We start from the raw sequence: 21,875 nt of genomic DNA on the forward strand, positions 1-21,875 counted from the left end.
ACTGGTTCCAAATAGGAAAAGGAGTACGTCAAGGCTGTATATTGTCACTCTGCTTATTTAACTTATATGCAGAGTACATCATGAGAAATGCTGGGCTGGAAGAAGCACAAGCTGGCATCAAGATAGACAGGAGAAATATCAATAACCTCAGATATGCAGATGACACCACCCTTATGGCAGAAAGTGAAGAAGAACTAAAGAACCTCTTGATAAAAGTGAAAGAAGAGAGTGAAAAAATTGGCTTAAAGCTCAACATTCAGAAAACTAAGATCATGGCATCTAGTCCCATCACTTCATGGGAAATAGATGGGGAAACAGTAGAAACCGTGGCTGACTTTATATTTTTGGGGCTCCAAAATCACTGCAGATGGTGATTGCAGCCATGAAATTAAAAGACGCTTACTCCTTGGAAGGAAAGTTATGATCAACCTAGACAACATATTAAAAAGCAGAGACTACTTTGTCAACAAAGGTCCATCTAGTCAAGGCTATGGTTTTTCCTCTAGTCATGTATGGATGTGAGAGTTGGACTATAAAGAAAGCTGAGCACCGAAGAATTGATGCTTTTGAACTGTGGTGTTGGAGAAGACTCTTGAGAGTCCCTTGGACTGCAAGGAGATCCACCCAGTTCATCCTAAAGGAAATCAGTCCTGGGTGTTCATTGGAAGGACTGATGTTGAAGCTGAAACTCCAATATTTTGGGCACCTGATGCAAAGAGCTGACTCATTTGAAAAGACCCTGATGTTGGGAAAGATTGAGGGCAGGAGGAGAAGGGGACGACCGAGGATGAGATGGTTAGATGGCATCACCAACTCAATGGACATGAGTTTGGGTAAATTCTGGGAGTTGGTGATGGACAGGGAAGCATGGTGTGCTGTGGTTCATGGGGTCACAAAGAGTCAGACATGACTGAGCAAATGAACTTAACTGAACTCTTAACAGTTTTGAGGAATCCTCCTAACCTTCCAAATATCTGATGGAGTGACAGGAGGAAGAAAGAATAGACTCTACCCAGAAAGCTGGGAGAAGCTTCTCTGGGAGGCAACAGATCTTCCTCCACAAGAAAGAACAAATGGGTGGAGAAGTAATCAGCCTCTGTAATCAGATACCCTGTGTTCACCCTATAAAATGGAAACACTACCATCCAACTACTAGCTTTTTTGTTTAAGATTAACTGAAAATATATGGAGGTTGTTCTCTGCCACTTAAGAGTGTATGCTTAGTCACTCAGTCATGTCTGACTCCTTGAGACCCCATGGACTGTAGCCTGCTAGGCTCCTCTGTCCATGGGATTCTCCAGGCAAGAATACTGGAGTGGGTTGCTAGTTCCTTCTCCAGGTACCTTGCTAACCCAGGGATGGAGCCCAAGTCTCTTGTGTCTGCTGTACTGCAGGTAGATTCTTTACCAGCAGAGCCATTGGGGAAGCCACATAAGAGGAAAGTATTCAAATATTAGCCTCTTCCCAGTTCTTGGAACAAGTCCAAACACAAGAAAGTTTGAAGACACTCCCATATGGCCCTTAAGACTTACCAAACCTGGCAATGTAGCTAGCTTTTACAAAAACACTTGAGTGAGTGAGTGAAGTCGCTCAGTCATGTCCGACTCTTTGCAACCCCATGGACTGTAGTCTATCAGGCTCCTCCGTCCATGGGATTTCCCAGGCAATAGTATTGGAGTGGGTTGCCATTTCCTTCTCCAGAGTATCTTCCTGACCCAGGGATCAAACCCGGATCTCCCTCATTGTAGACAGACGCTTTACCATCTAAGCCACCACGGAAGTCCTTAATTCCTATCAAATAAAACCCAGACCCTTAGTGTGGCTTTTAAGGCTCTCTACAATCTGAGTCAATTCGCCTCTGCTGTCACTGGTCTTCACTGCCCCTGGTCCAAAATGCCCCATGCTTTCCTACTTTAGTAACTTCACTCTCTTAATTTCCTTTGCCTAACTGTTCTTTCTTCTTATTTTCACCAGGGGCACCTGTGAGTCCCTCAAGAGTTTGCATTCAACTGCCACATCTTCCATGACACTTCCCTACATCCTGCGGGAAACACATACTCTCCTCCCTGTGCTCCCTCTGCTTCACAAGGCCTCTGGTGGCAAGTGCCTCTCACTTATTTGTGAGCCATGTGATCTTCTAACTGTTAACTCCTTGTGGGCAGCTGTCTGCCACAGCCCCTAACAAAGGTAAGCCTTATCTGAATGCGTAGTGAGTGTTCCACGACATCTAGGTCAAGAGAACATTACAAAAAAAAGAAGAAATGATTTCAAAATAGCCAAGTGAAAGTGAAAGTCACTCACTTGTGTCCAACTTTGTGACCCCAAGGAGTATACAGTCCATGGAATTCTCCAGGCCAGAATACTGGAGTGGGTAGCCATTCCCTTCTCCAGGGGATTTTCCCAACCCAGGGATCGAACCCAGGTATCCTGCATTGCAGGCGGATTCTTTACCAACTCAACCACCAGTGAAGCCCAAAATAGCCAAAGTGGCTGCTAACTCTTTTCCGCAGTACACAGGCATGCACTTTGATTAAAGCATAGTCTCGGGAGTTCCCTGATGGTCCAGTGGTTAGGATTTGATGCTTTCACTGCCACATCCTGGGTTCAGCCATGGCATTTTAACTGGAAGAGCACAGACTAGTCTGGATTTGGGCCTTGAGAGGTCATCTCCTCTATTTGTGTCATCAGAATCTCAGTTGGAGACAAGAAAGAAAGTTGAAGAAGTACTCAACTTGCTGAAAGAAATAATGGCTGAAAGACAAAGAAAACAAACAACAAACAAAAATAAAATAGCAGGCTTACCATACCAATAATTACACTAAATGTACACAGTCTAAATACATCACTTAAATACAGATTGGCAGGAATTCCCTGCTGGTCCGATGGTTAGGACTCCATACTTTCCCCCAGGCTAGACCCCTGACTGGGAAACTAAGATCCAGTAAGCTGTACAACCACAACCAAAAAATAAAAAGCAGGTTGGCAGAATAGATTTTTTAAAATGACTCATTACATGCTGTCTATAAGAAACATATTCAATACTTTAAATATAAAAATATAGACTGGTTGAAGTAAAAGAATGGGAAAAGATATATCATGCAAATATTAATCAAAGGAAAGCAGGAGTGCTATGTTAATATCAGATGAAGTAGATAGAAGACTTCAGAGCAAAGAGAATTACCATAAATAGAAAACGACGTTACGTAATGTAATCCACACAGAAGACAGAGCAATCCCAAATGTATATTCACCAAACACCAAGCTGCAAAATATGTGAAACAAAACCTAATAGAACAAATCCACAATTATAGTTAGAGACTTCAATACCTATCCCTCAACAACTGACAGAGCAATTGGGGCGGGGGAAATTAGCGAGAATATATAAGAACTCAACAACACCATCAACCAGCAAGATCTAATCAACATTTACAGACTACTCCACCCAACAGCAGCAGAATACACATTGTTTTCATGGATCTATGGAACACATACTAAGACAGACCATAATCTGGACTATGAAAAAGCTCAACAAATTTGAAAGAACTGAAATCATACAGAGGACGTTATATGACCACAATGGATTCAAACCAGAAATAAATAACAGAAGGATAATGGGAAATTTTCCAAACACTAGGCAACCGAACAATATACTTCTAAATAATCTTTGGGTCAAAAAGACACTGTCAAAGGAAATTTTTAAAAATCGCTGAACTGAATGAAAATGAAAAACCAAAACATCAACATTTGTGGGATATAGCTAAAGTAGTTCTTCAGAGAGGGAAAGCGAGAGAAACTCCCTTTAAAGAGAGGGAAATTCATGGCACTAAATGTATGTATTAGATGAAAAGAAAGTCTCAAATCAATAATTTAAGCTCCCACTACAAGAATTTAGGGAAAAAAAACTAAAACTCAAAGCAAGCAGGGAAAAGGACTTAATAAAAATAAGAGCATGGATAAATAATATTTAACACAGAACAACAATAGAGAAAAACCAATGAAACAAAGAGCTATTCTTTGAAAGGATCAATGAAATTCATAACTTCAAATAAGACTGACAAAGAAGAAAACAGAGAGACAAATACCAATATCAGGAATGAAACACAATATTTCTACAGAACTTGAAGGTATTAAAAGTATAAGGTAATATTATGAACAACTCTATGAGCATAAATTTGACAATTTAGAAAAATGAATCAATTATTCAAAAAAATATGAACTACTGAAGTTCTTCATCTAATATGACATAGGTAATATGAATAGCCTTATAACTATTAAGGAAATTTAAATCATAATTTTAAAATTCTCAGAGGAGCTCCATGGTGACCTAGTCATTAGGATTCCAGGCTTTCACTGCCATGGCCTGGGTTCAGTCCCTGACTGGGGAACTGACATCCCACAAGCCATGTGGCAGAGCCAAAAAAAAAAAAAAAAATTCCCTAAGAAGAAATATCCAGGCCCAGATGACTCCACTGGAGAATTCTATGAAGTATTTTAAAAATTAGCACCAATACTATTTCTACATAATCTCATCCAGAAAACAAGAGGAAGGACACTTTCAAATTCATTTATGAAAGCTATTCTTATTGTGGCACCAAGACCAAAGACAATTTTGAGAAGAAAACAAAACCCAAAAAACTACAAACTAATATCTCTCATAAATACAAAGATTTTATTCCCTAACGTTTTGTTAGAACATGGGTAAAAGACATGAAAAGATATTTCACTGAAGAAAATATACGGGTGGCAAATAAGCATGTAAAAAGATGTTCAACATCCTTAGTCATTAAAGAAAGGCAAATTAAAACCACAGTGAGATATCATTACACACCTATTAGAATGGCTAAAACAAAGACCACAGCACCAAATGCTGGCAAGGATGCAGAGAAACTGGATCACTCACATGTTGCTGGTGGGAATATAAAGTGACACAGCCACTCTGAAAAATAGTTTGGAATTTCTTTAAAAACTAAACATACAATCACCATATGACCCAGGAATTATACTCCTGGGCATTTATCACAAAGAAATGTAGACTTACGTTCACACAAAAAATTGCACACTTGAGGTGGAAGGTGGGAGGAAGGTTCAAGAGGCAGGGGACATATGTATACCAATGGCTGATTCATGTTATGTATGGCAGAAACCAACACAGTATTGTAAAGCAATTATCCTCCACTTAAAAATACATAAACATTTTTTAAAAACTTGCACGCTAATGCTTATAGCAGCTTTACTTGTAATACCCCAAAACCAGAAACAACCTGGATGCCCTTCAGTAAGTGAATGATTAAACATGGAATGCTTACTATTCAGCAATAAAAAGGAACTAATTACTGACGCATGCAACATCAATTTCCCAAGAATTAAGCTTAATGAAAGAAGCCAATCACAAAAGGTTACATACTATATGATTCCATGTATCTAATAGTCTTGAAAGGACAAAATTACAGAAACAGAGCACAGGCAAAGGGGTTCGAGAGTTAGGGAGAAGAAGGAGGTGGAAAGGAAGAGGGTGTGACTCTAAAATGGGAAGCTGAAGAATCTTTGTAGTGATGGAAACAGTCTATATCTTGGCTGTATTGATGTCACTATCCTGGTTGTGACAGCGCATTATGGTTTTGTAAGATGTTACCACTGAGGAATGCTGCTGCTGCTGCTGCTGCTAAGTCACTTTAGTCGTGTCTGACTCTGTGCGACCCCATAGACGGCAGCCCACCAGGCTCCCCCGTCCCTGGGATTCTCCAGGCAGGAACACTGGAGTGGGCTGCCATTTCCTTCTCCAATGCATGAAAGTGAAAAGTCAAAGTGAAATGCTAAGTAAATGCAAAAGATCTCTATTATTTCTTTTAACTGCATGTGAATCTACAACTGTGTTAAAAAAATACCTACAGAGACAAAAATTAAAGAAATAATAAAGGAAATAAGTAATTATTATCCTACTACTCTAAAATAGCCACTATAAAATGTATTCCTTACAATTTTTTCTATGCACATTTTTGAAAGGCATACTACTATATACACTTATATACTTGCTTTCCCCCTTTAATATTTCATCATTAATTTTCATCACATTAAGCATCCACTCCAGTACTCTTGCCTGGTAAATCCCATGGATGGAGGAGCCTGGTAGCTGCAGTCCATGGGGTTGCAAAGAGTCGGACACGACTGAGCGACTTCACTTTCACTTTCAAGCATTGGAGGAGGAAACGGCAACCCACTCCAGTGTTCTTGCCTGGAGAACCCCAGGGACGGTGGGGCCTGGTGGGCTGCCGTCTATGGGGTCATGCAGAGTCGGACACTATTGAAGCGACTTAGCAGCAGCAGCAGCAGTACTAATACTCCATGAATAGATCAGACTAATTTATTCAGCCTAACTGACCCACAACTTCAGTGTAGGATATGATCAACTTCTTTCATGTTATTTTTCATATACTTATTTTTTATTTTAGAAAGCATATTTTATTTCCATAGAATGAGATGATACATAACAAGGAGTACCCAAATCACCACCAGGTCTGTTGCCTGGTCCATTATCCCTCAAGCCCAGACTGATTTTCTACCTTCTTTGCAGAAAAAGAACAGCATTTAGAACAGTTAGACCTTGGCCCAAACATTAGCTCTGACTTTCATTTGTTGTGTGTATTAATTTTACTCTCCCTCAGCCTTACTTTACTAGCTGGTAAGATGGACAGTACAACATTTCAGTGAGAACACAGTGACTAATACACACAGACATACAAAAATGCCAGTTCCTCAAAATTTGACAATGCTCCTCTTTAAAATATTTTCCATAAGCATACAGGTTAAAATAAACATGCTTTGTTATGGGAGAAAATACATATTAATTCCTACTTCATACTATATATAAGCATTAATTCTGAGTGGATTGCAGATGTAAATGTGAAAAGCAGAAAAATAAAGGTTTTTAATTTTTTTTTTGGCTGCGTTGGGTCTTAGTTGTGAAACATGGGATCTAGTTTCCTGACCAGGGATCAAACCCAGGCCCCCTGTATCGAGAGAGCAGTCTTAGCCACTGAACCATCAGGGAATTCCCAGAAATATAAGGGTTTTTATAGAATATTTTTTTTGGATTCCCTAGTGGCTCAGATGATAAAGAGTCTGCCTGCAATGAGGGAGACCTGGGCTGGATCCTTGGGTCAGGAAGATCTCCTGGAGAAGGAAATGGCAACCCACTCCAGTATTCTTACCTGGAAAATCCCATGGACGGCAGGCTATAGTCTATGGGGTCACAAAGAGTTGGACACAACTGAGCAACTTCACTTTCTATCTTTCAGAACATTTTTACAGCCTTGACAAAGGCAAAATTTTTCTTAAACACATCATAAAAAAGTCCTTCTCGTAAAAAATTGATAAATTGGACTATATTAAAATTTTGAACTTTCATTCATCAGAAGGCACCATTAAGAGAGTGCATGACAACCCACAGAGTAGAAGATATCCATTCTATGAATATCTGACAAAGGATATTCAGAATACATTAAGAATTTCTGTAAGACAAAAAACAACATGATATCCTGGACTGAATCCTGGATCAGAAAAAGGATATTAGTGAAAAATCTGGTGAAATCCAATTAAAGTCTACAATTTAGTTAACCAGTATTATATCCATTAAAAATTTCTTAGTTATGACAAATGTGCCATGGTTATATAAGATGCTAGCATTGGAGAAAATTGAGTGAAGAGTATATGAGTATTAGCTTTGCAACTTTTCTGTAAACCTAAAATTATTTCAAAATAAAGAGCATATTTAAAGGAAGAAAGAAGGGGAGGGAGGGAACATGAGAGGGAGAGAGAGTGGTGCCCAACAGAAAAATGAGCAAAACACTTCAATAGAATCATCACATAAGAGGATATTCACATAGCCAATAAAACATATGAAAAGGGTTCTATTTCATTAGCCATGTCATCAAAGAACTAGGAACTAACCCCATAAGGCAATACCACAAAATACCCATCAGAATGAAGGGTTAAAAAAAAACAACCAAGTGTTAGGGGCTGTAGAACAATCAGAACTCTCATACACTGATGGAGGGTTTACTCATTATCACAATCAATCACAGTCACTTTGGAAGTATGTACCACAGATGAACACATGAGTGACACCCTCAGTCCAGTAGCTCAGTCGTGTCCGACTCTCTGCAACCCCGTGGACTGCAGCATGCCAGGCCTCCCTGTCCATCACCAACTCCCGGAGCTCACTCAAACTCACATCCATCGAGTCGGTGATGCCATCCAATCATCTTATCCTCTGTCGTCCCCTTCTCCTGCCTTCAATCCTATAAGCATCCTGCTGCTGCTGCTGCTAAGTTGCTTCAGTCATGTTCGACTCTGTGCGACCCCATAGACGGCAGCCCACCAGGCTCCCCCAGAATCTTGCCTGGGATTTTCCAGGCAAGAACACTGGAGTGGGTTGCCATTTCCTTCTCCAATGCATGAAAGTGAAAAGTGAAAGTGAAGTCACTCAGTCGTGTCTGACTCTTCGGGACCCCGTGGACTGCAGCCTACCAGGCTCCTCCATCCATGGGATTTTCCAGGCAAGAGTACTGGAGTGAGATGCCATTGCCTTCTCCGTATAAGCATCTTATAACACAGCAATTCTACCCCTGGTTATCTACTCAATAGAAATGCATATATATTTTCCCCATAAAAAACACACACCAGTATGTTCATAGTAGCATTTTTCACAATAGCCAAAATTAGCAATGTTTTGGAGTAGAATGGATTAATTGTGATATAGCCATCCACATAACAGAACACTGTACAACAATGGAAAAGAATGAACTAGTGGACATGCAACATGGATATGTTATGAATATGTTTTTAGATAGGTTAAGCAAAAGAAGTCAGACAATAAAGCATACCATATGATTCCATTTCTACAAAAAGTATAAAAACAAGCAAAATAAAGAATGCTTTCAGAAGTCAGGATTGTGGTTACCCGTGAGGATAGAGGGTAGATAATAACTAGAAGGGGACAAAAGGGGACTCCCTGATACTGGTAATGATTTGTTTCTTGATCTGGGTGATGGTTAGTGTCCAGTGTGTGAAAATTACTTGATTGTACATTTATGAATGTATGTTACTGCATACATACAGAAATGTATGCCTTTTTTTAAAGCAAAAAAAAAAATTAAAAACTGTTTATCATAGCATTAAAATTCCCTTATGATCAGACCTATTATCACTGTCCGGATCACATAATGTCTTGACTCCCACCAGGACCTCACCTGTACCCGACACAAGCTATTCCAAACTTTCCTGATCCAACTGTAGCAAAGCACCCAAATCCAAATTTCTGTTGATGAGCCTTCCAATGCAACACACGTTTCCACCTCCCCAAAGGTGTGCCCGTTGTTCTCTCCTCTGAGATTCCCTTCCCCTCCCTTGCCTCCTTGGAGAATTGCACTCAACCTTAAGGCTCTGCTCGAACAGTCCTACGCCAGCACCCCTCTGTCAGAGCCTGCTCCTGCACCCACTGCATCTTACATACCCTAACTGTAACACAGGCCCCATTCCTTCATAACTACTTATTCGCTCTTCTCCCCGATAAAATCATAAGCTCCTGAAGACTTGATGGCTTATTTAGCACGGTGCCTTGCTTAGAGTAGGCATGTCAAAGAATATGTGTTGCGTGAATTCCAGGTAATGTCATCTGGGATCTTCCCAATTCCTTTTCTTTTGAGAACATTAGACTCCTCAGTTTAGAGAAGCGGTATAGAACACTGGAAAAAAGCAGACATGAAAAGGGGGGAAACAAGAAAAAAAATGAGCAAAGACCAAGAAAGGCAACACTAAGAAAAACTACAGGGACTACTCTTGTGGTCTAATGGTTAAGAATCAGCCTGCCAATGCAGAAGACATGGGTTCAATCCCTAGTCCGGGAAGATTCCACATGTTGCAGAGCAACTTAGCCCGTGCACCACAACTACTGAGCCCGTGCTCTAGAGCCCACGAACCACAACTCCTGAAGCCTGTGTACGGCAACTACTGAGCCCAGGCACCCAAGAGCCTGTGCTCTGCCACAGGAGAAGCCACTGCAAGGAGAAGCCATGCACACAACTGAAGAGTAGCCCCTGCTTGCCGCAACTAGAGAAAGCCCACAGGCAGCAATGAAGACCCGGCACAGCCAATAAAGGAATGAATGAATGAATGAATGAATTTAAAACAGAAATACAAATGGCTAAAAAACATATAAAAGATGCCCAACATTACCAGTAATAAAGGAAATGCAAAAATTAAAATAATAATGAGTTATCATTTGGGGGGAATTTCATTAAATTTTGATTTGAAAAGTGTCAGATAAGACACGTAGAAGTACGCTCACGGCAGCACTGCTTGCAGTGGGAAAACACTGGAAACAACCCGAATGGTGCACTGACAAGGAAACGGGTGAATAAACTCTGTCACAGTAATACAATGAACCAGTATATTCAGCTGTGAAAATAAATGAACTACAGCTACATGCATCGACATGAAAGAATCTCAAAATTAATATTATGCAAAAAAGTAAGCAGTAGAATACAGATGACGCCATGTACACAAAGTTCAAAACACGTCAGACTAAGCAATACATTACTTGAGTATGTAGTAAAAGTATAATAAAAAACAAAAAAAATAAAAACACAAAATTCCAAAGTTCTGTGGCGGAAGCAGAAGGGTTATGATCCATAAGGGACCCCAGGGAGCTTCAAAGTATTGCTAATGTTCTGTTTCTTAAGGTGGCTGTTCAGTACACAGGTGACCATTTTATTTGCTATGTTTTCAAACTTCCCGTATAGGGACTTTTCTGGTGAACTAGTGATGAAGACTCTGTGCTTCCACTGCAGGGGCACGGGCATGGGTTCGATCCCTGGGCATCAGGGAATTAAAATCCCGCATGCCACATGGTGTGACAGGAAAAAAAAAACAACTTCCCATATACAAAGGTATCCTTCCTTGCTTTTCAGTAAAGTGAGTGAGTTACTTCATGTAAATCCTGCAGAAATATCATTTTTAGATCAAGTGAATGGCAAATTTTAAAGATACTGATAATACCTAGGATTGGTGAGGATGCAGGAAAAAAGACTAATTTCAAATGCGTATCATCAGAGATTACACAAGTATTTTTAGAAGTCAATTTGGCCAATATTAAGAGTGCATACTTTTTTAAACCCTTTGACTAATTCCACTTTTAGGAATATGCCCTATGAAAATCCATGCACATTTACCCAAAGATATATGTGTAAAAATGTTAACTGCAATCCTCTTAACAATACTTAAAGGCCTGGAAACAGCATAAGTAGTCTCGAGGGAGTGAATTAAGTATAGTAATATCCATGCTATGAGATACTACACTGCTGATAAGTAAACCTCTGCAAGTTGACAGGAAAAGACCTCCAAGATATATTAAGTGAGGGATTTCCCTGGTGGTCCAGTAGCTAAGAATCCACCTTGCAAAGCAGAGGATGCAGGTTAGATCCCTGGTCGGGGAACTAAGATCCCATGCCGTGAAGCAACCAAGTCTGTACACTGCAACTATTGAAGCCCATGTGCTCTGGAGCCCAAGTGCCACAACTAGAAAGGCTGCATGCCACACACAGAGACTGCACGCGCTGCAATAGAGGGGCTGTGCACCAAAGATCCCACATGATGCAGCGAAGATCCCGCGCTATGACTAAGACCAGATGCAGCCACATAAATATTAAAAAGGTATATTAAGTGAAAAACGCAAGTCACAATTTAATTCATAAAATATGACCTCTTATTTATTTAAGTGCATATATATGTTCAGAGAATTAGTAATTGTCAGCTCCTAAATAAAGCGAATACTACGTGCTGAGCCCTACGGGTCCTGTTCTAAGTGCTTTATATGTATTAACTCATTTAATCCTCACAAGACAACTATATGCTAGGTATAAATCCCCATTTTACAGATGAGAAAACTGAGTCATATAAGTATCTTGCCCAAGGTCACATAATTAATAAGGAGAGGAGTCAGGATTCAAACCCAGGCCCTGTGATTCCAGAGTCTATACTCCTAACCACCATGCCACACTGGCATTTCTTGAAAGTAACCACAACAGAAAAGCACTGAACTCATACACACTAAGCTAGAAAAAGTCTACTCAGCAGTAAAGAATCTGCCTGCAACACAGGAGATTCGGGTTTGATCTCTGGGTTGGGAAGATCCCCTGGAGGAGGAAATGGCAACCGTCTCCAATATTCTTGCTTGAAAACTCCCATGGACAGAGGAACCTGGCAGGCCACAGTCCGTGGGGTCGCAAAGAGTTGGACACGACTGAACACACAGAAGAAATCAGAGGAGTAAAGGGACTTTCAGGTCATATATCAATATTTCTACAGTGTTTGAAATGTCTGCAACAAAAGTGCATTTGTGTGACACTCCTATATAAAATATATAAAAGAAAGAGACGGAAAGAAAAAGTACTAAACTTCGAGACAGAGGTGGGGTTTGAGTACAAATGGCACCTACTACTAATCCTTGAGCAAATCATTTTATCTCTCTGGGCAATTTCCCATCTGCAAAATAGGGGGCAATAATACCTACCTTGCCTGTACTTTAGGCAAGTAGGCAGTAGATATTTAGGAACAGTGTGAAAGCACTTTGCAAACCATAAATCACTTCCCAAAAGTTAGGGAGCATTGACTTTCCCAAGGAGCTCTAGGAAAACTTCAAGGGAGGGGAGTATGTGAAACCAACTGTCTAAAAGGAGCCTGTGAGGGCTTCCCTGGTGGCTCAATGGTAAAGAATCCGCCTGCCAGTGCAGGAGACTCGGGTTCTACCCCTGGTCCAGGAAGATCCCACACGCCATGGAGCAACTAAGCCCGTGCACCTTCAATACATAAAAAAATAAAAGGAGCCTATGAATAAATCTAGGGTTCTTTCTGGCACTTCATCCTCCAGAACCAGAGGATCCAGTCTGTAAGGCCACAGACTTCACCCCATAACCTCAAACCATAGCCAAGGAGGAAAACCCAGGCCCCTCTCTATTTGGTGCCACTGGTTTCTGGGGCTGGAGGGACCCCAGGGCTGTGAGCGGGCTTCAGGGAGCTTTAGGAATACCCCAAAATATCTAGCAGGGGGGTCCCCTCTGGGGACTCTCTGAATGGCAAGATAGGAAGGGGAGCCATCTTCTCTAGGGAAAAAGGAACAGAGCTAATCACAAGGTAAGCAGCCTCTAACCTCATAAACATTCCTGGGGAGAAGCCCAGCCACCTCTAAATTATAGGCAGCCTCTCCACTCTGTTCAAACAAATCTCCAGCTGTGACTCACTCCTCAGAGCGGGGATGGGGTAAACACATAGCTAAGGGCTTAGAGATCAAGACGCTAAGGAACAGTGATAGGGAGATAAACAGGGAGGCCCCAGAGGTTCCCACACCTCAGGCTCACGTGAATAGTGGAAAGATCCATGGGAAAATATGTCTCCCCAGCTCCCACTCCCCAGGCTGCTATGAGGGCCATGAGGACTGAATGGCAGATGAGAGTCAAGGGCCTCTGAGTAAGATTGCCCCTCAGCTGAAAACCAGCATCCTTAATTTATCCGTACCCTAAAATACACTCCTCCACCATCTTGTCCCTTGATCCTGTTCCCTGTTTCCACTTGGAATGTCCGTGGTCTCTGAAGCAGCCACCTCAATTTTTCCCTTCTGAGAAATGGAAATAGCCAGCCTCTTGAAACAACGGTTCCCAAGAGGTCAGGTCGAGGAAAGCCCCAGAAAAGTCAAAGAGGCTAGGTGCAGTGACTGGGGGACAACTGTCTCTTGGCTGAGACTGCTAACCCACTGGGCTCACAGGTCTCACAGGGCTCTCTCGGTCAGAGCTGGCCCTTTGTTGCATTCCTGCTCCTCCCCACAGAGTAACCAACAAAACAGGTGTTTGCTTTTTGTCTGGTTCCCTGCCCAAAGGCATGGGCTGGACAAGCTCTACGCAGAGAGCTAACCAAGGTGATTAGGAGGTGAAATGAGAAAAAGGGATTTAGGGTGGCACCCTAAATTGGGGCAGCTGTTCTCATTCTCTGGACCGCTGGCACAGCAAAACACAGGGCCCAGCAGTGAGAGGGAGGTGGGCTCCGGAACTCTCAACTCTGAGGAAGACACCCTTTTGTTTGGCCAATCTTCATTTAGGAAACCCACCTCGTGCCCAGCCAGCCTGGAATCCCCAGTTCCCCGGCACCCCTTCCCCTTCTCCAGTCTCTGATTACCTTGCTTTGTGATTTTTGCTTTCTTTGCCCCCAAGCCCTAGAAAACCATTTCCTTTTCCTTCCTCTCTATTTTCTTTTCCTCTTCCTGCCCCTGTTGGCCAGGCTTCAATCTGGGCCAAGCGTCTCCCCGGCACATACCTGTTCCCTCCACTAAACCTCCCCACCCCTAGGAGACAAAGGTATTTCACAAGACTGAATCGTGACCCGAAGAGGCACATACCATAATTATCAGCAGGCGAGGAAGCTTGTCCCACCTGCTCTGAGTACACATGTATGGAACCGAAACCATCTGGGTGCACACTCCACCCCACCACTCCCACCTGCGAGAAGTATGGGCAAACGCTGGCGCCCAATGCCTGGTGGCTCCGTAAGCCTCCCCTCTCAAATCCTCCCACAGAGCCCAGCATTCCCCAAATTCCAGGCAGGCTTGGAGACATCATCAGCCATAGTGCTCCTAAAGGTGAGAACCTGGCAACGAATGGGGGACACAGAATGATGTGGGGAGGAATTTACGGGCTGAGCTTGTGGCAGAGCTCATGAGTGAAAGGAACAGGCAGTCACAGAACTTGAGTGGTTCCTCTGCCCCGGAGTTTCTTTCCCCACCCAGGTGTCACAGAGCCAGGGCTGCCACCGGCTTAGAATTCATTCATTCCTTTGGAGTAAACGTCAATGGCTCCAGAAGAATCCTCTTTTAAAACGCAAATATTCTGACCCAGCAATTCCAAACCTAGGTATTTCTTGCCAAGAGATATTAAAACATAAGTCCACATAAAAACTTGTCAACAAATGTTCATAAGAGCATTATTCATAAAAAAAAGAAAAGAAGAAACAACCAACCCAATAAGAAGCTACTGTGTCATACAGGGAACTCTACTCGATACTCTGTTATGGCCTATATAGGAAAAGATTCTAAAAAAGAGTGATTCTAAAAAATCGCTTATATATGTATAAGCGATTTGCTTTGCCATACACCTGAAACAAACACAGCACTGTAAATCAACTATACTCCAATTTCAAAACATTTTTTTTTAAAGAAACAACCCAAAAGCCCACTGACATTTATCCATGATGAACATGTCAAAATATTTTCGTACAATGTAATATTTATTATTCAGTCATAAAAAGGAATGAAATGCTGATTCACGTTGCAACATGGGTCAAAAACATGCTAACTAGAGGAAGCCAGTCACAAAGGATCACATATTATATGATTACATTTAGATAAAGTATCTAGAATAGGCAAATCATAGAGAAAGAAAGTAGACTGCTAGTTGGGGTCAGGGACTACTGGAGGAAAATGGGGAGTGATTGCTAATGGGTCAGGATTTCTTTATGGGGTGATGAAATATGTTCTGAAATCAGCTGTGTTGATGACTGTACAACTCTGTCATTACACTAAAACCCATTGAATTGTATATGGAATGAGTGATATGTATGGCATGTGAATTATACCTCAATAAAGCTATTATAAAAAGAAAATGAAAATGAGGCCTATAGTGAGCCTTCAGTAAATCATAACTTTATGGAAAAAAAAAAAAAGTCTAAGTTAGGAAAGACTTGGCATTAAACTAATGCAGATTCTGAAGTCCTAAAGGAATGACACCAATTTCAGGGTAAAGACAAAGGTTCAGACTGCAGCTGATGTAAAATTTCAAATCCACTTAGATATTGAGAAAACCTCTTTAGCTAGACTGACCAATATAAAAAATGTAGAGAGGACTGGGTGCTGGTGGAGGGGAGTGTTAGTTGCTCAATCCTGGCCAACTGTCTGCAACCCCACAGACTATAGCCTCTGTCCATGGAATTCTCTAGGCAAGAATTGTGGAGTGGGTAGCCATTCCCTTCTCCAAGGGATCTTCCCAACCCAGGGACTGAACTTGGGTCTCCCACATTGCAGGCAGATTCTTTACCATCTGAGCCACCAGGGAAGTCAGGGGGTGGAGGTGGGGAGAAAATATTCTAAGGAAGGGTAACACTGATAGGATGCTTAAAGGGACCTTATCAGAGTCCAGAGCATCAGGGGACACCAGCTGCCTTGGCCATGATTTCGGAAAAAGGAGAAGGAGGAAAAGAGCCCAGAACAGGATGCTAAAACATGAACCCTGACTATCACTCTAAGACAGTCCCAGCTAAGTTGAGACTAGACAAGCTTATTCAGGTCTTCACTCTGGGTCTATCTAGACGTCCTTTTTGACCCTCAAGATCCTCCACTGGCAGAGGAAAGGGGAAAGGAACAGGTAAGACCAGACATCAACATAATGAGAAGGAGCAAAACTTAACCAGACCAGAGTGTTCTTTCTCCATCCCTTGACCAGGGGGAGTTAAAACAGTCTCGCTGTAAGTAACAAAGAGAAAATAATGACTAACATCTCAGCACTTACCATGTGCCAGGCATTGTACTTCATATTTCATATGCATTCTTCACAACCTTATGAAAACGATGTAATTATTATCCCCATTTTACAAATGAGGAAACTGAGACTAAAGAGATAAAATAGTCTATCAAAGTGATCTTGGGCAAAGCAAACACTGAAGCTCTGACTTAGTCCAATGGATCAGACTCCCAGAACCAGGCTCTTAACTGCAATGTTATGAATGGAACCACAATTTAGTCAAAAACTGTGATATAATTTCGTTGGGAAGAAGGGAGAAGGGAAAGGAAGCATGTAAGAGGTGCCAGTATAAACCTTCCTATAATTCCTACAACAGGAAGTCAACAATGTCTAAAACTGATAAATGATAAGCAAACTATTTAGAAACATGGCTATAAACACTAGACAGAACTAAGAGTTAAGAGTGGTAACTTCCACTTTGGGTGGTTTTGGGTGGCTGTTGTTTTAGTCGCTAAGTATAAGTCGTGTCTGACTCTTTGTGACCCCATGGACTGTAGCCTACCAGGCTCCTCTGTCCATGGGATTTCCCAGGCAAGAATACTGCAGTGGGTTGCCATTTCCTTCTCCAGGGGATCTTCTCTACCCAGGGATACAATCTGCATCTCCTGCCTCAGCAGGCAGATTTTTTACTGCTCAGCCAGCCTTAGGTAGGGAATTGCTCACTATTTTTTTTAAAGGCCTTTTATATTACTAGATCTTTTTAAAATCATACACATACATTCCTTTGATTAAAAGTGATTTAAAAAGGAAAAGAAAGACAATCAGAGATCATTTAAATTAAGTCTATTGCTGCTCTTGTTACCAATTTTCATCCTCCTCCACTGATAACAGCACTTGGGTTTTGTTTCAGAGAATCTCCCTCCTTTACTGGGTAATTTGGTGGGCCTGTTAATCAAGGAACCCCAAGCCCTGGCCATGTGGGGAAGGGGCCAATGACACTTTCTCCCTGGAATCTTGAACAGAATGGCAAAAAGACCTAACACAGCTGGAAACAGTGCACCCAGAACTAGAAACCCTCCATTCTCTCCTTTCATTTACCCAGCCCCCAGGACTCCCTTGGTTTGGACTTTTTAAGCTTAAATTCTGTGAGCTGCCTATTTCCTTCTAATAAATTCCTCTTTTGCTTAAGTTAGTTGAAGCCACTCTCTGTTGTTTATAATAAGAGAACTTATTGGAAATGTCTTTTAAAAAATGAATATGAAGTTAATCTGTGCTTTTATTTGCCAGTACAATTTAGTACAGTGGCTTGCAAAGCTTTTTGGCCTTAAAAAACACATTTTACATCACAATCAAATAAATACACATACACATATGTAATATGTAAACAAAGATATAACTGAAACAAAAGTTTCACCAAAAATGTCTACCCTAACACTCTGCGCCTGTTAACTCTTATTTCTTATTTTAAGAAATAAGAAGTTTGTTGTTTTTTAGAGCAGTTTTAGGTTTGTAACAAAATTGACAGGAAGATATAGAAATTTCCCATATACCCCCTCCCCACACACATGCATAGCCATTATCAGCATCATTCACCAGAATGGTACTTTTTAACCAAAGATGAACGTATATTGATACATCATAACCACCCAGGATCCACAGATCATCTTAAGATTCACTCTATGTCAAGTGAGTATGTTACACCTTCCATGGGTTTGGACAAATGTATAATGACATATATCCATCATTATACTATCAAAGTATTTTCACTGCCCTAAAAAACTTCTGTATTCTGTGTATTCATCTGCACTCTCCTCCCAAATTCCTGGCATCCATTGATCTTTTTATTGTCTCTATGGTTTTACCATTTCCAGAAGAGCATACAGTTGGAATTTCTTTCTTTTTTCCTGAAAAGAGAGGTTCAAAGCTTTTATGACTATAAGACCATTCATGGCTCACCCATGCACGGGCTAGACAGGCTGTAGGTAGCAAGCTCTTCCACTAAATACTGCAACTTTTCTTCCAATACTGAGCCCTGTCCCACTGTCCCTGCCCAGTGGAGGTGCAGGCGGACATGTGTAAGGTATTTATTCACAGGAAGGCCACAAGTTTTGCGCCTCTTGTTACAATGAACCCAGATCCCTGTTAGGGTGTGTTACAAATACAGGGGCCATTTCTTCAGGCCTCCTGCTCTGAGCACATCTATTTCTTTTTTAAGGCTGGTTCTGACCCATTAAGTTGATTTTTAGTGACTATGTGATTACGATCAGCAGTTGGAAAGCACTGGCTCCTTGTACCTACTGCAACTGCCTCCAACAATAAAAACAACCCAGAGAATGCAGCAGCCGTATTTCCAGTGACCATGTGTGGTGCACTGAGGCACATGGCCTGGTTGTTGGAGAAACCAACACAGTCCCAGGGTCCTGACACTCAGCAGGACACACCAGAAAATTAAATTGTCTGCACTGCTGACACCAAAAGAAACAACTTCTTCATTCATTTATTCACTCACTCACTTTGCACATGCACTGAGCACTCATTCAACAATGTGAATATATGAGAGGTTCCTGGGGACTGTCCAGAGCCATAAATTCTGTCTTCAAGATGGCTCAGAGGAAAGGAATCCAGGACAAAGCCTGTCTCCTGACTGATTGATTGTTTACCATCTCCTCTTCCGTAAGAGCTCAGGAATGTCTCCAACACCAGATATGGGCAATAGTGATTTCATTCCCACCTTTGAAGTCAAATAACTTTCAAGTTCAGCCTGGTAAGAAGGAATAAAAGAGAATTTCTGTTTCTCTCTTGTTCTAGAGGCCTCTGATTAGCTTCAAACTAATCTACGGCTGGAGACTGTCTGAATTTCTTGCTATTTTCCAATCCACTCTTTCTGCCCCACCAGACAAGCAGCAAAACATCAAGGGATAGAGTGTCAATTCATTCTCAACACTGCCAATGCCTTAGATTTAAGACTTCTCTGAATCTCTTTTCTACAACAAGCAAAAACTCTAGTCATCCCTCTCATATCCTCATATTTCCCTCATATCCTGTTCCTTGCCTCAGCCATTCCAAAACAGTGAGCAAGCATGTGGAAAAGGACTTGGGTCTAACACAACAGAGGATGGATTTTTCTTCTCATCTCTTCTGTGTCCCAGAGCTGGGGGAGTGGCAAATAACAGAAGACAGGGATGGGGGTATTGGGGTTGGGCAGTAGCAATACTTGAATTGTAATGTGATAGACACTCACAGCCTGGACAGAAATGGAGAGGGGACTGTGAGCCGAATTAAGTGATCATCTATACCCTCAACTTGAAATATACTTTGAAAAGCCATAATCCAGGTGCAGATGGATTAGCTCTATCTCAAGAGCATGCTGAGACAGGAAGACAGAATGGAATCAGAGTGCAGTGGGGGAAAGGGAGGGATACAAACTCCCTATCACCTTAGCTCCCGTTTCATTCTCCTCCAGAATAGCTTGAAAACTGATGAAATAGTACACATTCATTCTGGGTTAGGTTTCCCAGCAGAGCCACAAGCTACCCTCCTCTGAGGGTACGAGGAAAAATCATACGGTCTGCTGTGGTGGGGAGGAGACCAAGGGAGTGAGGGGAGCTGGGCAGATCGCTTAGCACTGGAGCAAATGGGAAGGGGTCCTCGCTCCCCCACTCTCACTCCGTCTAGAAACTCGTGCAGGTCACTTCCCTCCCCTTCTCAGCCCAGGTTCTGGCATCCCTTCCATCTGCTTGCTCCGTGCTTGAAGACGGAAGCAAAACCAACCAAAAGTCCCAGGAAGCTATCGGCTGACCGATGGGAGGAGGGGAGCAGGAAAACCTGCATGGGGGAAAGAGCAGAAATCATAGCAGAGAGGTGACCCCAAGCAGACAGCCTCCTAGCAAAAGGTAAGAGTCCTTGGCCAATCTCCGCGTACTTGGAGTTCTACCACCCCACCCTCCAGTCCGAGCCCTAGAATTTCACTTTGTATCCTTTGTCTTGCTACTGCTCGCCCAAAGCACTACGAAGTTCTTTGAAGAGCCCCTGAAGTCACCAGAACCCACAGAAAGGCCTAATCCCCCTCGATAGGAACCGAAGTCCAAAAGAGCACAGGGATCCCGTCCCTGGAGCTCATTCTCCTACGACACAACCTAACAGCCCATAGGACCCCTGAGCAGCGCGCACCGGCGACCAGCGCCGAGGCCCGGGCAGGAGCCGCAGTGTCCTCCCAAAGGGCAGGGAAGCCCTGTGTCCTCGAGCCTCAGAAGAGTCTTTATCCTGCTGACCCCACTACCCGCCGCAAAGTGGTAGAAGAAAGAGAAGCGCTGCGAGGAGCTGACCACACCGAGCGCGGCATCAGGTGATGTCAGCGAACTCCTCGCGGGGCACTGGAAATGAAGAATTCGAAAACGAGAATACCAAGCTAGGTAGGCAGCGCGAACGCTTATACTTACCGCGGTCTGCCCCTCCGGGTGAACGTCCACCAAGGTACACCAGTTATGCGTCCCGTTCATCTTCTCCTGCGGGGGTCGCAGCACAAAGCCCAACCCTCAGCCCTGCAGTCCGGCTCCTACTAAACGGGCGCGCGCCGAACCGCCCCACCTTGTATTGTTGCGTCAGGGCGGGAGCAAGACAGGACACGCCCCTAAGACGCCATTGGCCAACGAGTGGGCGAAACTGTGCAATAGGCGTGGTCTAGATGTATCAGGACACGCCCATCTGAGCTCGCTCTGATTTACGTAGAGGTGGGGATTATGGCTTGGGAGCAACTTATTTGCTTAACTGAAGTTTTGCATAGCATTTTATGCCTATATGAAGAAATGGCAACCCACTGCAGTATTCTTGCCTGAAAAATCCCATGGACAGAGGAGCCTGACGGGTTACAGTCCAGAGTGTCGCAAAGAGTAGGACATGACTGAGCGACTAAGCACATATGCGTGTATGGGCTGTACCTCAAACATTAGTCTTGGCTTCACCTTTCAATTCCAAGACCAGTGTTTGTAAGATAGAATCACCCTGCCAGCCCCTAGCGGATGAGGAGTTGGAAAAGTCTTCCATTCTCCTGTTCCTACATATAGGCCAGCCTATAGGGTTTGTGGAGCTGAGCAAACCTTACAGACTTCCAGGACCAGCTCACTCAGACTGGCCTAAGCCAGTCTGGCAAGTGCCCTTCCCTGGCAGGAAGCCCAGGCCAAAGTCAATGCCAGCTTGGCTATGGGTGGGGCTTGTTTGGCAGAAGCTATTATATCGAAGCTGCCCTTATATAGAAGGGAGAGGCGGGACACATTGCCTTAAAAGGAATTTGTATTCTTGGGAAGGGATAAATCTCAATTT

At 42.6% G+C, this 21,875-nt stretch overlaps 1 protein-coding gene across 4 annotated transcripts in view; it reads right to left on the bottom strand.

Moving 5' to 3' along the window:
- TUFT1 (tuftelin 1) overlaps window positions 1-21,120 on the bottom strand; it is a 50,102-nt gene extending 28,982 nt beyond the window's left edge. For 3 of the 4 annotated variants that reach the window (XM_010857502.1, XM_010857501.1, XM_010857499.1), the window contains exon 1: window positions 20,996-21,113. In XM_010857502.1, coding sequence (XP_010855804.1) covers window positions 20,996-21,055 — 60 coding nt within the window. In that variant the 5' untranslated portion in view covers window positions 21,056-21,113. Of the gene's footprint in view, window positions 1-20,995 lie in introns of all 4 variants that reach the window. The other variant, XM_010857500.1, reaches the window with a different exon arrangement.
- Window positions 21,121-21,875: the final 755 nt, after the last annotated feature.

This window comes from Bison bison, unplaced genomic scaffold, assembly GCF_000754665.1.
Source record: "Bison bison bison isolate TAMUID 2011002044 unplaced genomic scaffold, Bison_UMD1.0 scf7180017864381, whole genome shotgun sequence".
NCBI lineage: Eukaryota > Metazoa > Chordata > Mammalia > Artiodactyla > Bovidae > Bison > Bison bison.